This window comes from Glycine max, chromosome 13 (genome assembly GCF_000004515.6).
Source record: "Glycine max cultivar Williams 82 chromosome 13, Glycine_max_v4.0, whole genome shotgun sequence".
Taxonomy (NCBI): domain Eukaryota; kingdom Viridiplantae; phylum Streptophyta; class Magnoliopsida; order Fabales; family Fabaceae; genus Glycine; species Glycine max.
The window spans coordinates 23,472,698-23,486,907 of NC_038249.2; the positions used below are offsets into that span (position 1 = coordinate 23,472,698).

Consider the following 14,210-nt stretch of genomic DNA (forward strand, 5'->3'; position numbering starts at 1 on the left):
GATCCCGAACCCGACTTTGGCTATATGGGAAAACCTGAACTCAACCTCGGTCAACTCAAATTTTTTCTGTCAAAATCGGGATGAGCCCCATAAGTTTGGATCCCGTTGCCATGCCTACTCTCAATGTTGATGACTCTTATTTGACAGCACCAAAATAACTGAAGATAACATAGGAAATATTTGCTTATCAATATTGATTTTGATAGACCAGGTCCTGGTGTTATCCGGTTTAGACACTACGTTTAACCCATAAAATATGGAAATGTTTTGACATTAAAAAATGATGCTTTGTACTCAATTCGTCCGCTCAAATTACTCATGAACTCAAATGCTTGCAGTTTTATAAAACCTTGGTTTTTGTTATTTTTTCACCCCGGGAATGGTTAAGATGAGTCTGCGTTACATTTTACAAGTTTGTATCATATTGATAAGTAATACTCGAGTATAATTCTTGATAGAAATAATTTTTAACAAAAATTTACTTATCTCAACCAATGGATTTTTCCCCTTGATTAACCAAAGGATTAAGAAAAAAACAAAAATACCTATTGGTAGTTTTAATTATTATTTTTATACTTTAATCCTTAGTCTTATTATCATATTCTAGTTTTATTAGTATTAATGGACCAAAGCAATATATAAACTTATGAGATAAGTGTTTCCAAAAATATGGAGAAATTGATTTAAATGAAGTCAAATATTATATCCATTTGTGTTTTTTTTATGTATAATTTATAATAATATAATTATAAGCTAATTAGTTTATATATTCTTTTTTGATAGGTCTTAAAAAATATTATCATCACATAATGTCTAAGTTTAATTAGAGTTTTTGTTGAGTGATTATAACATTATAAATTTTAAGAATTATTATGTTGGATGATTATCTTTGTAATGTTGTTTGTTTATGTCCTAGGTCAGGACATATCATTGCTTACTTGTTTTAATATTATGCGGGAATACTTTTAATGTTATATTTTTTAAATTTAAGAATGTATTTTTTAATTTACTTGTAACAATAGTTTTAATTAATTTTTTTATTGATTTATTAATTTTATATACAAGTAAAGTGAGGCTTGCAAGTGCAAGTGTGTATATAAGTAGGTAACGAAAACGAGAATCATATCTACTGTCATATAACGTGATAGTTAAATCAATTACATCTAAATTTAAATAATTTTAATAGAAACAGTGTACATTCAATTTCCGTTAAAATTAGGTTGCTCTAAAATCTAATGGTATTAGTAGATTAAATTCTTAAGAGCTTCTTTAAGGTTTGTTATCAATAAGAGAAATAGTCTCCTAAAAATTCAATTAAGAGAAATAGTCAAAGAACTTATCTTGATTATCGTAGACGCAAGGAGAAATTGGTCATTAAAGGTAATGAATAGTTATAATTTTAAAAGGAAACTCGACTTTTGAACCGATATTCAACCTAAAAAATTAAAACGGAAATCATGCCTTAGGTTAGTGCCTTTTATCATTATTATAACTTAACTGAAAGCTTAAACCATTTTCAATGTTATTGATATAAACAATCTAATTTTTGTCAGCTTAATCTTAATTAACATCAATTTTTTTTCCAACGAATATTTCTATTAATAAGTTACTTGTAAATATTATATTTTTCTCTCCTATATTTAATACAAAGTTAAGGAGAAGCAATAGTTGTTTATATTAACAATTCTCTTCAATTTTAAGTAACTTTAAATCGCATGTAGCAAATCAAAATAACATTTTTTTTTATTAAGCAACACATTCAGCAATTCCTATTGTAGATGCTCTTATAAGCTGCTATGTTTGCCAAAAACTAACTCAAAATTGGAGAGTTATCTTATTGAATTATATGTATTTGATAAAATAATCTGTTTAAGTAGCATATGAATGTATTTTGTAGTATTTATAATTTAGTATTAAATTAATTTTAAACACTTATAGCCTTTTATTTATAAAATATCCAAGAGAATAAAACTACATGAACTATTATATATCAATATTAATATCATATATAATAAAAAAGTAAAAATAAGAAAACTCTATCATATGTAAAAAAAAATGGCAAAAATAATATTATTTTTTTACCTTAAATAGAAAAGATTAAAAAGAAAATTCAATAAGTGTTCAAGGACAAAAAGAGAATAAATATAAAAAGTTAGAAGTTAGAAACTATCATTTTAAAAATAATATTTCAAGTAACGTTTAAACATTGTCAGAAGTTAATAATAAAAACTTATTTATCAAACAATTAAACAAATTTTCAGCTAGTAAAAAAGTTAAAAATTAACTTAAATGCTTTGTCTAACATGAGCTAGAAGCAGAAAAATTGGAAGATAATTAAATGCTTGTAAACTAGATGATTTAAAATAACTTATAAATGTCAAATGACATAAAATAACATATTTAATATTTTTCATATTTGAAATTTATTTCTAATAACTTATCATTTAAAAAGTAAGATTTAAAATTAAAATTTTCATTTTTTTGGAAAAGTAAAACTAAATTAAATAAACTTTATTAGAATTATATTGTTTAAAATTATTTTTTTAACATTTAAATACTTTATTAATAATATTATTTTAAAACAAAAAATAAAAAGTATTTTTTTTCTTTATAATTTTTCTTAAATATTTATTCTTTTTGTTTGTAGAAGAAGAACTTGGATATACATGTCTTTCACTTGCATAACGGCAAAACATGGTACAAATAATATCTTCTACCTATGATTTGATAAAATTTGATTTCTTTATATTGGGATTCCGCTGCTATACAATAGTACATATAATTTTGATTTTCTTTTATCAACTTTGGTTTAGTAACCAAATATTTTAACTATTTAAATCAAAAGTAGAATTTTAAGTTGTATAACAACAAAGAAAATAGATATGTCATCAAGTGTCTAGTTTCCATAATGGGACTTAAATTGAATAAAGGGTAAAATAAAATTTAAAATAAAATAATAAAGATAAAATTGAGAAGAAAAAGAAAATAATATCTTATAAGTTAACTTATTTTTCATAAGTTACTAAAATAAACTTGTATACTAAACAATCTTATTTTGTTCAAAGGAGCTTATAATCTATTCAAAGGAACTTATAAGTTCCTCAAAAGCCTTACAAGTGAAGTTTTAATTTGGTGATTTTTAAATATCATGTATATCAATCTTTTAAAAACTAATAAAAAATTGTAAAATTACTTTATCCATTGAGTTATTTATTATTTTTCAATCCTTGTGGAGAAATCTTAACCAATAAGAATAATTTAATAAAATTATTCTATTTATTAAATTAGTACTTGTTTTTTTTTAATGTTTTATGTTATACTTATTGTGACATAGATGGACTAAGGTTGTTATATATGATACGATTGACTTAATATATTTTAATTTGTATATCCCACTAAATGATTCTTCAATCATTCTATTTTCTTTTTGTGGTGAGTGTTTGGACAATAAGATATCAGATCAGACAGACACAATGGAGTTGAGAAATGGAGTGTTTCGTTCACATATTTGTTGGTCACAAAATGGCGTTTACTTGATAATTGACATGATAATTTTCTCCAACCTTCTTTGTCTTTGGACGTCATTTTCTATGAACCACCTTTAGTTATTCTTTGATTTGGTCATTGGATAACTTCTCTGTCAGTGTGAAAAATGTTATCTTCTCTCATTATTGATGAACAACACTGTGTACTTTAACTTTGGGTAATTTTTAAAATCACTTTCGAACATAAAATTTTGGACCTCAAATTGATTTCATAAATTAATTTTGGGGTCCAAAACTAGTTTCAAAATGACTTTTGAACTTAAAACTTTGGACCTAAAACTGATATTTAAATTTATCTTAAAATAACACTTTGTATCTTTCATCCTTATAAATACGTTTGAAATTCTAAAAAGTACACAGAAGAAATATACTAAATACACTTTGAATATAGATGGAGACCAAGGAAAGCCTTTCAAGGAAAAAAACCAAGAGTAGCTTAGGAGAGGAAGAATCTAACTGGGTAAGAGGCCCAACAATAAGGGCAAAAGCTAAGAAAGAAAATCAGATGTTGCTTGGAAAAGATATCAACACCTACAAGTTCAAGTCTAAAGTAAGAAAGAAGAACACAAAATGCATTTGATCTAAGTGGAATAATAATGTGTCAATTATGAGCATGCAATATGATCTATTTTTAGATTTTATTTAAGTATTTTGAATTGTTCTAATTATAATAAATGAATTTTTCCGATACTAATGTCCAATTTCAACATTAGATTATGTTTCTTTTGAATTTAGTTTAAGATATAATTTGGGTCTTAAGCTTACTTTGGCCTTTGCTTTTATTTCTTTAAAATTAGGTTTAACCATAATTTTTATTAAGAGAGAGACACTACTTGTTTCCTATAAATAGTTTTGTATTCTCTTGCTTTTGAACATATTTGAATAAGAATAAAATCTTACTCTTTTGTGAGTTTAAAAACTATTGTCTCTTGGTTCTTAGATTGAATTTTTCTTGATTTTTATCAAAGTTTTCACATTTTTGTAGTGAATCTTTACGGGACTTATCACTCTTAATAGAATTTAGAGTCTTCCCCTACACTTATGTTCCTTTTCATTCTTGTATAATTTTCCTTTATTCTTATCTGTGTCATTTTCATAACGCTTCAAGCTTTCTTTGATTGAATATTCCAGTTTTATAAGGATTAAAGAAGTTTGTTTTAAATTCTTTCTCTTTGTTTCCCTTAAACAAGAATCCACTCAATAACAATCCGTAAAAACAGATTCTTAACGAGAATTGTATCAGATATTTTGTAGATTGATTTGAAACTGATTTGCAAACAAATTTTATGTTCAAAACATGTTGTAAACCTAAAATTAGTTTTAAAACTGGTTTTGGAATTGATTTAAAATTAGTTCTAAAACCACTTTTGAACCACAAAATTGATTTTATATAAAATTAGTTAAAATATTTTTACAAATTTTGAAATCATAAGATATCATTGCTTTCATTTTTTTAAAAAAAAATCCCTCAAAAACTAGTTTTAATCCACAAAATAATTTTAAAAAATGGTTTTGAATAATAGGCATATTTTAAAACCAATTCCAAAACGGGTATAGATCGTAAAAACAGTTTTAAACTCTAAACTGATTTTAAATGGTTTGGATATGAAAATCGAACTAATAAAATGAATTGAAAATAGATTGGTGTGGTTTTAGACTAGTTTGTGGTTAATGGATAATTTGCACAAACTATCCTCCACTAAGGCATAAACAATAGTCGAATCGTTGTTGCCACTCACTTTGAGATATAACACCAACTACTGTGAATTCAAAATTCAAACTGCAATCATAACTTAGAATTGTAGGTGCATGGTTGCATGCTCTAATTAACAAGTTCTGTTAATGAAAATATCTATTTGTCAGAAAGCTATGGCAACATTGGCAAGAGTTTGAAAAAAACAAAAAGAAAAAAGAGAGCAATATATATGCACAAGGCTGTACGATAACATCCGGCCACTGTCCACGACACGACCCTATTCCATTGAAAAAGAAAGCATGATTAGAGGTTTCACCAACATGGACATTCTTCGTGGTCTGTTCAAAATTATCCTCCAGAGTGTGATTCACACCAAAACATTCCTAAGGAAGACGGTGAGCAAAGATCCTATATGGTTTTGTTGGTAAACATAAGCATATATTGCTTCCTTCCTCGGGTTTTTGTGGTGGTAAATAAATTAGAATAATAATACATGTCCTTTTCCATTATTACCCAATTATAATAAGTTTATCTAGATTTCTTTTTTGTAGTGATTAGGTTTCCTGATTTTTAGGATATATAAGGTGGGAAAGGGTGCCGGAACAAAGAAGAGCGAAGAGAGCTGATATTTCTTACAAAACTAATAAATTAATACTTGTTGATAGATTTTTTTTACTGATTTTTTTATAATAAGTATATTAAAAGTACAAATTATTACATCATCAATAATTATATAAAATATGATTTTTGTTAATATAATCGTTCATATGTTATCTTCATTTTTTTAATCAAATTTTATGGAAAAAGTTAACAAGAATAAAAAGACAATCAAATATTTATATTTATATATATTTTAAAAAGTATATATTAAATTTTATATGAATATGGTATTAAATAATTCTACTTGTATAAAATTTTATAAATATGATTTATGTAGAAAGATTTTTCAATACAACAATAGATTGAGATAAATTTATTCAATTAAAAGGAAAATCTTGAGACAAAATTTATATCTAAATTTTAAGTTAATCATAAGTAGTAGGTTCATAGTTATGTTAAATACTTGGATATGAAAATTTTAATGTTTACAACAATCTTGTCTGGCTTAAGCAGTTATGGTGGGAGTTACGGGGTAATTGGGACTTGCCATGGTCACTTCCAATATTTTTAACTTCCTCTAAAATTCTCACGTGAACAATTTTATGGCACCTCAGAAAAAAAAATGAAGGATTCAATCCTGGTTTTTCTTTTGCCTTTTGCCATTTGCCATTGTGAACAGTATTATCTTTAATAAAGAATAATTGTAACATGTGAAAAAAAAAATCTTGAACACACACGTAAGTAGAGAGAGAGAACAAAAAGAAAGAAAATAGTAAAAAATTTAGAAAAGTAGAAATAATTATGAAAAAAAGTTGACAAAAAATATATGGTAACAGGTTGGTAAGTGCTTACCAGTTGTAATTAAACGTTGCTGCCTAAAATCCACCCCCACAAGATATTATTCTCACTTTTCAAGCAGCGTTTACCCGAGGGAAGTTTTTTATTTTAAGAGTATCGTAGTTTAAAATACTTATTTTTTCAATATATATTTTAAAAAATAATTTTCATTGAAAAAGGATATTTTCTAAAAATATTTTTTAAATCAGTTTCTCATAATTTTTTTTAAAAAAGTGAGACTTTTACTTTTTGAAGTTTAATTTTTTTTAATGATCATTCAAATAAATTTTATTTAATTTTCAGAGAGCATGAAAAACTTTTCTCCTACACTCCACTACAGGCTTTTTAAACCAAAGTCACTTTCCTATGTCTTGGCACATGCTTTGAAAAAGTTATGATTTTTCAGTTTCCACTATTAAACGGCAACGATGCCATTGAACATAACCACCGTCAAAACATCCTCCAATAAAGACTTCCCTAATAGTCCAAATTAATCCAAATCACCTTTATTATCGTAGTGAAGCCGTTCCCTCTCTCTTTCCTCCTCAACCTAAAGTCATTGCCGAGATTGTCCTAAGTTCAATAATTTATCCCCTCAATATTCTCCCGCAGCTACAATATTTATTCATTATCAATATAATATGCTATATCAAATGTCACAATATTTTCTTATGATTGAACAAAAGCAGACTTCCAAGTGTGTATCTGTTTAACTGTTTCAGCATCTATATATCAAGAAACTAAACATGAGTACATGACTGAAGAAAATTGAAAGATCCACGTTCAACACAGATTTAACCGTTTTACAAACACAGCCCAAGCCACTACACCACTGTCTGATTTATATTTTGTTTTTTTTTCTTCCCATTATGAATGAGTAAATATACTATACTACTACTGGCCATGGAGGATGTCATTAGTTATTGAGAAAAAAGATGTCATTATTCATATAAATTTTAAGGATTTCCTAGATACAATATCTTAAAACTTATAATTCTCACAAATAATAAATAAATAATATGTATCTTTCTTTATATCGAAGTTTCTTTTCAGTGTATTTTGATTTCTTGAAAGAGAAAAGAAACAAGATTTCACTTCTTTTTCTATTATTTTTTCTCGACATTTAGAAAGAACACTTTTTTGTTAAAAATGAAACATTGTTTCATATTAGTAGGTATTAATTCCTTTTATAATCAGTCAACTAACCGTTATTTAACCCAATTACAATAGTGTTTAATTATTAATTATTTATTTATTAGTCTCTACATAAATCACATATTTCTCACATTCTAACAATTTATTCAAAAAAAAAAACTTCAAACTTTTGTGTTTTTTTGGTTTTATATTTTTAATTTAATTTTTTTTTCTTTCTACCAATGAAACATGAATTACATGGTATGATATAGTTAGCATATACTCATACCAATTGTGTAGCAAAAGTTTGATGTGCAAAATAATAATACTTATTAACACAAAGTAATCTCTAGAATAAATCTCAGTAATATTTGGAAAGAAAGATTAGTCTCTTCTCTTGTTCTTGCAGAGGGTTTTGGCAGAAAAGGAGATGTGAACGAGTTGAAAAGTTGACTAACAAAACTAGGCGTAGCAAGCAGGTGGCATGGGAAGTGGTGACCACCACAAACCCGTTTGGTGAACGTTGCTACCCACAGCCACAAGATATTTTCCCCACTTCTTGTCAACATTTATTAAACCAATTGGTGAGTCTGTTTGGATTCCAAGTTCCCCCAACTAAACGGCAACAATGGCATTAAACATAACCTCCATCAAAACATCCTCCAACGGCTTATGGCAAGGAGACAACCCCTTAGACTTCGCCTTCCCTCTCCTCATTCTCCAAATCACCTTAATCATCCTCCTCTCCCGCTCTCTCGCCTTCCTCCTCAAACCTATCCGACAACCTAAAGTCATCGCCCAAATTATAGTAAGTTCAATCAAATACAACTTGTTTCAGTCTTTATAAAATAACTTGTGCATTTTTTTATTTATGACAGGCTGGGATTGTCTTGGGTCCTTCCGTTCTGGGAAGGAACAAGACATTCAAGCACCGCCTGTTCCCGCCATGGAGCACCCCGTTGCTGGAATCGCTGGCTAGCATAGGTCTCCTCTTCTTCTTGTTCCTGGTAGGTCTCGAGCTCGACTTGGTCACGATTCGCCGGAGTGGAAAGAGAGCTCTGAGCATCGCCGTCGCCGGAATGTCCCTCCCCTTCGTCTCCGGCATTGGCCTCGCCCTAATCCTCCGCAAGACCGTCGACGGCACCGACAGAGTCGGCTTCGCTCAGTTCCTCGTCTTCATGGGAGTGGCGATTTCCATCACGGCCTTCCCCGTGCTCGCCCGCATCCTAACCGAGCTCAAGCTCCTCACCACGCGAGTGGGCTGCACCGCCATGGCCGCCGCCGCGTTCAACGACGTCGCGGCGTGGATCCTCCTCGCCCTCGCCATCGCGCTCGCCGGCGACGGCGTCAACAGCCACGTCCACAAGAGCCCCCTCGTCTCGCTATGGGTGCTCCTCTCCGGCGTGGCCTTCGTCGCCTTCATGATGATATTAGTCAAACCGGCGATGAGATTCGTCTCCGGAAAATGCTCTCCGGTGACCGGCGCGGTGGATGAAACCTACGTGTGCTTGACTCTGCTGCTCGTGATGGTGTTCGGGTTCGTGACGGACATGATTGGGATCCACTCGGTTTTCGGCGCGTTCGTGTTCGGAATAACGGTTCCGAAGGGCGCGTTTGCGGAGAGGCTGATAGAGAGGGTTGAGGATTTCGTTGTAGGGTTGTTGTTGCCGTTGTATTTTGCTTCGAGTGGGTTGAAGACGAACGTGGCTACGATAAGTGGCGCGAAGGGGTGGGGAATTTTGGCGCTGGTGATTGCGACGGCGTGCGCCGGGAAGATTGGGGGGACGTTTCTGACGGCGGTGGCGTGCAAGATTCCGATGAGGGAGGCGATGACGCTGGCGGTGCTCATGAACACTAAGGGATTGGTGGAGCTCATCGTCCTCAACATTGGGAAGGAAAAAAAGGTTACATTTCGGAACCTTATTTTCAACGTTAACTCTTTCATTTTCAACCACCTACAATTTTCAACGTTGAACTTGATGTAGTAACGTACTAACGTCGTCAATAAACGGATAAGTACACATCACGTTTTTACAAATTCATTATTAACAAAAAAAAATACTAAATTATTTCCTTTTTTTGTAAATAAATAAAAATTAAATTTACAGTAATGTAAGAAAAAAAATGCGTTTAAATATATCATTGGAGTATTGAAAACAGCGTATTATGACTTTGATAAGGTACATAGTGTCAATTTTCACCATAAGATTCCATGCATAAAATAGGAAGCCATGTTTTATTATCTTTTGTTTCAACCAAATTCAATTGGAGGTCCATTTTATTTTAAAATGGTACTGATTTGGGGAGAGGAATAAGAAATTTTATATATCTCCTAGTTACAAAATAAAATAAAATAATAAACGCTTAAGGACAAAGATAAATTACTAATGTAAGATAGTCATGCCATATAACGGTTCAAGTTAATTATAATCGTATTGATGCTGTAAATTTTTTAACGAATGATTTCTAATACTAATTAAAAAGAGGTTTTTCTTTTTGTTTCACTTATAATTTATGAGCTTCTTATTATCTTTTACAGGTGTTAAACGATGAAATGTTTGCCATTTTGGTTCTTATGGCTCTATTCACCACCTTCATTACAACCCCAATAGTGTTGTCCATCTATAAAAACACTAATGACATATCCTTTCATCAAACCCTGAGAAAACTAGGTGACCTTGACACTAATGATAAAGCCACTAACGAGTTTCGCGTCTTGGCGTGTGTGCATGGCCCCAACAACGCTCCTTCCATCATTAACTTGATTGAGTCAATTCGTAGCATCCAAAAATCCTCCATCAAACTCTTCATCATGCACCTTGTTGAGCTCACAGAACGCTCTTCATCAATCATCTTGGCTCAGAACACTGATAATAAGAGTGGCTCTAGCCATGTTGAGTGGCTAGAGCAACTTTATAGGGCCTTCCAAGCCCATAGTCAATTGGGTCAAGTTTCAGTTCAGTCCAAGACCACTATCTCTTCGTTGTCCACTATGCATGATGACATTTGCCACGTGGCAGATGAGAAAATGGTGACCATGATCATCTTGCCTTTCCACAAGCGGTGGAAGAAGGTGGAAATGGAAAATGAGGAGGAGAACAGTGAGGTTTCCCAACACCAAATGGAGGAAAATATTGGCCATGGGTGGAGAGGTGTGAACCAAAGTGTACTTAGGAATGCACCTTGCACTGTGGCTGTGCTTGTTGATCGAGGATATGGACATGGGCCTCAGAATTTGGGCCTATATACCACTGTGACCCAACATGTTTGTGTTTTGTTCTTTGGTGGGCCCGACGATCGTGAGGCCTTGGAGTTGGGGGATAGAATATCTAACCATCCAGCGGTTAAAGTGACTGTTGTGAGGTTCATTCACAAAGATGTGTTGGAAGGTAACGACATGTCACACTCTTCACCAAGCAAAACTAATGGGAAAAGTTACAATTTAGCCATATCTAAAGTGTACCCTCCAAAGGAAAAGGTATATTCATTTGCTTATACTTTAAGCTATATTAGTTCCTTGCAAATTTATACGTATATTTTTTAATTTATAGAATTCTTCTTCATATTGATTTGTCTTAATTAATTGCTTGTAGGAGCTAGATGATGCAACAATGGCAAGGTTCCAAAGAAAGTGGAATGGAATGGTAGAGTGTTTTGAGAAGGTAGCTAGTAATATTATGGAAGAGGTGTTAGCATTAGGGCGAAGTAAGGATTATGATCTCATAATTGTTGGGAAAGGTCAATTTTCGTTGAGTTTGGTGGCAGATTTGGTAGATAGGCAGCACGAGGAATTAGGTCCTATTGGAGACATTTTAGCATCATCAACGCATGATGTGGTTTCTTCAGTGTTAGTAATTCAACAACATAATGCGCTACTGAATGGGGAGACCCCTTTATCTATGAGAAATGACAATGTAATATAAATGTGTAACAAGATATAAGCAATGTACTAGGCTTCGTTTGAAATTACACCAAATTCAAACATTATACATCTTAAATGGTATTCGATTTTTTTTAAATGAAATATTCTTTTTACCAAATTTGAAATATTTTATTAATATATATAAAAATATGACTATTTTTCATTTCCTCCTTTTTTTAACATTCCCTAAAGGAAATGATGAAAGTAATAAGTTGTTTTTGTTTTTTATTTTCATTTTTAACTGATATATTTTCACTATTTAAATTCTCTCTCTCTTTATTTTTCTATCACATCAATCACTTTCTCTCTCTACTTTTTTTTACTTGTGCCATCATTCTTCTCTTGCGTGGTTGCTGCTCATCTTATTGGAGTTACTGTCTATTCGTGCTTCTTTGTCCTTATTACTATCGTCCTGGTGTTGAACAAACTGATTATGTGTATGTTTGATTTGTAGTTGGAAAAATTGTTGTGTATATTTCAATATAAATCTAATATATAAAAGTAAAATGAATGCAAAGCAAGGGTCCTGATCAGTTCGTAAAATTACTTGTGTCTCAAACATAATTTTACAACTGTAAACCAAACATATTTTGTGTGCAAGCATAATCAAATATGTTATGTTTCATATGAAGAAAACAAAATTACTGAACGTGAAGTATGGAGGTGCAAAACTGGAAGGGAAACCAAATAGGCGGAGCTTTGAATAGCAAAACCATTCTAGATGGGCCTTGAAAAAGAAACGCAAAGGCAGATTGGGTTAAAGAAATGAAGGGTAGAAATAATATAAGGGGGTCACCCAGTATTTTTTTTAATACATCCAGCAGTTTTCAAAATACGGTTATAAATAGCATATTAACTTTTTCTTTCTTGTAGTGCCTTTTTTTTTTTGTAAAACCGCACTCCTTAGTATAACTTGCTTCTGTTAGCGTCCTTTTGTGAGTATTTGTTGTCCCCAGTAATGTATGTGAGTTGTTTACAAATATACGGTAAAGTTTGATGGTTTTTCATCGTTGGAGAAGAAAAACCATCGTTGGAGAAGAAGAGGTGCGTATTAAAAAAATTCAAAACAAATTTGATATTATAATTTTTTGAACTTTTTTAAAAATTATAATTTTTTAAGAATTTTTTTATACATTTAATTAATTAAACAAATTTGATATTTAACTAAATGTTGTATTTAGATATTTATTATAGTAATGAATAGTTAAACAAATTTGATATTTAATTGAATGGTGTATTTAGATTTTTATTACAGTGATTGAAAATTAAACAAATATGGTATTTAATTGAATGATGTATTTAGATGTTTATTACAACAATTGATAATTAAATAAATTTGGTATTTTTTTTACATATGTAAATTTTTATTAAACCTGTGATTTTTATTTACAATTTATATATGTAAACAAAGTAATTATTAGATAAAAATTAATTATCACAAAATATATTATGTAAATTTACATGTACATTAAATATACATTAGAAATTTTAGTGTTATATATAACGACATTAATTATTTTATAACATAATTAATCTATTAGTTAGTTGGTTAGGGTGTTGTGCTAATAATGCAAAAATCACATGTTCGATTCTTGTTTGAACAATCCGTATGAAACTTACGAATTGACAATCCATATTAAACTTACGAAAGGGCAAAATCAAAATTTCGTGTTATGCTGTAGCAGTTCCCATATAATATAATGGGTGGGTTGCACTTCAAAAGGGTATTTGTATTTCCACTATTTTCTTAAACCAAATAACCAATAATTTTGCTCATTTCTTATTTCTCGTCTTTCCTCGATTTTTCATTTCCTATTTCCAAACTATTTCTTTCCTCTCTATCAAAAAGTTCAGTACAGGTAAATAAGAATTACTACTTTAAATGATAATTTTCACCCAAATACTATTTGGGTCAAAATAAACTTCAAATTGGAGCATAATAACCAACACAAGAAAACCATGTTATTGAAGGAGTTATTAATGTAATAAAATTAAAGTTAAATTATCTGAATAATACTTGAGTTCAATTCTGACAAAAATAATTCTTAATCAAAATTTATTTATTTTTCTACCAAACTCTGAATTAATCAGAATTTTCTCCTCCTAATGAATAAGAGGATTAAAAAAAAATACGAGTGTGATGTTAATTTAGTTGTGGAAATTGACGCCATACTTTAATTTTGCAATATTATGAAAAATAATTTTTGACACAAATAACATCGATAAATTATGAGAAACAGGCGAGGGAAGGGCATTCATAAAATTATAAGCAGTCAAATTAAGAGGCTACAAATTCAAAACATTTCTGAAATTTCCCTGTCACTAATCATCACACTTCGCAGGCAATAATGCTGTGAAGAATTGATATTTGGACGATTAGCCCGTTCTTTGGATACTATCTCTCCAACGAACTTTCCCAAAAAATTACAAAAGAGAAGGGAATATTGAAGAAAGAAAGGAAAATAAGAAAAAAGAC

The 14,210-nt window shown here is 30.5% G+C and overlaps 1 protein-coding gene across 1 annotated transcript; it reads left to right on the forward strand.

Moving 5' to 3' along the window:
- The first annotated feature begins 8,165 nt into the window (after positions 1–8,165).
- LOC100805993 (cation/H(+) antiporter 20) lies at positions 8,166–11,852 on the forward strand. The gene is made up of 4 exons (XM_003542411.4): positions 8,166–8,620; positions 8,691–9,716; positions 10,352–11,290; positions 11,406–11,852. The coding sequence occupies exons 1-4, from the start codon at positions 8,441–8,443 to the stop codon at positions 11,733–11,735; spliced, it is 2,475 nt and encodes an 824-aa protein (XP_003542459.1). The 5' UTR covers positions 8,166–8,440; the 3' UTR covers positions 11,736–11,852.
- The last annotated feature ends 2,358 nt before the right edge of the window (positions 11,853–14,210 follow it).

Bases quoted from the DNA above. Each gene is read 5' to 3' on its own strand.
- LOC100805993 (XM_003542411.4), top strand. From the start codon at position 8,441: ATGGCATTAAACATAACCTCCATCAAAACATCCTCCAACGGCTTATGG. The intron at 9,717-10,351 runs GTTACATTTCGG...TATCTTTTACAG, and splicing joins ACATTGGGAAGGAAAAAAAG to GTGTTAAACGATGAAATGTT. The intron at 11,291-11,405 runs GTATATTCATTT...AATTGCTTGTAG, and splicing joins TGTACCCTCCAAAGGAAAAG to GAGCTAGATGATGCAACAAT.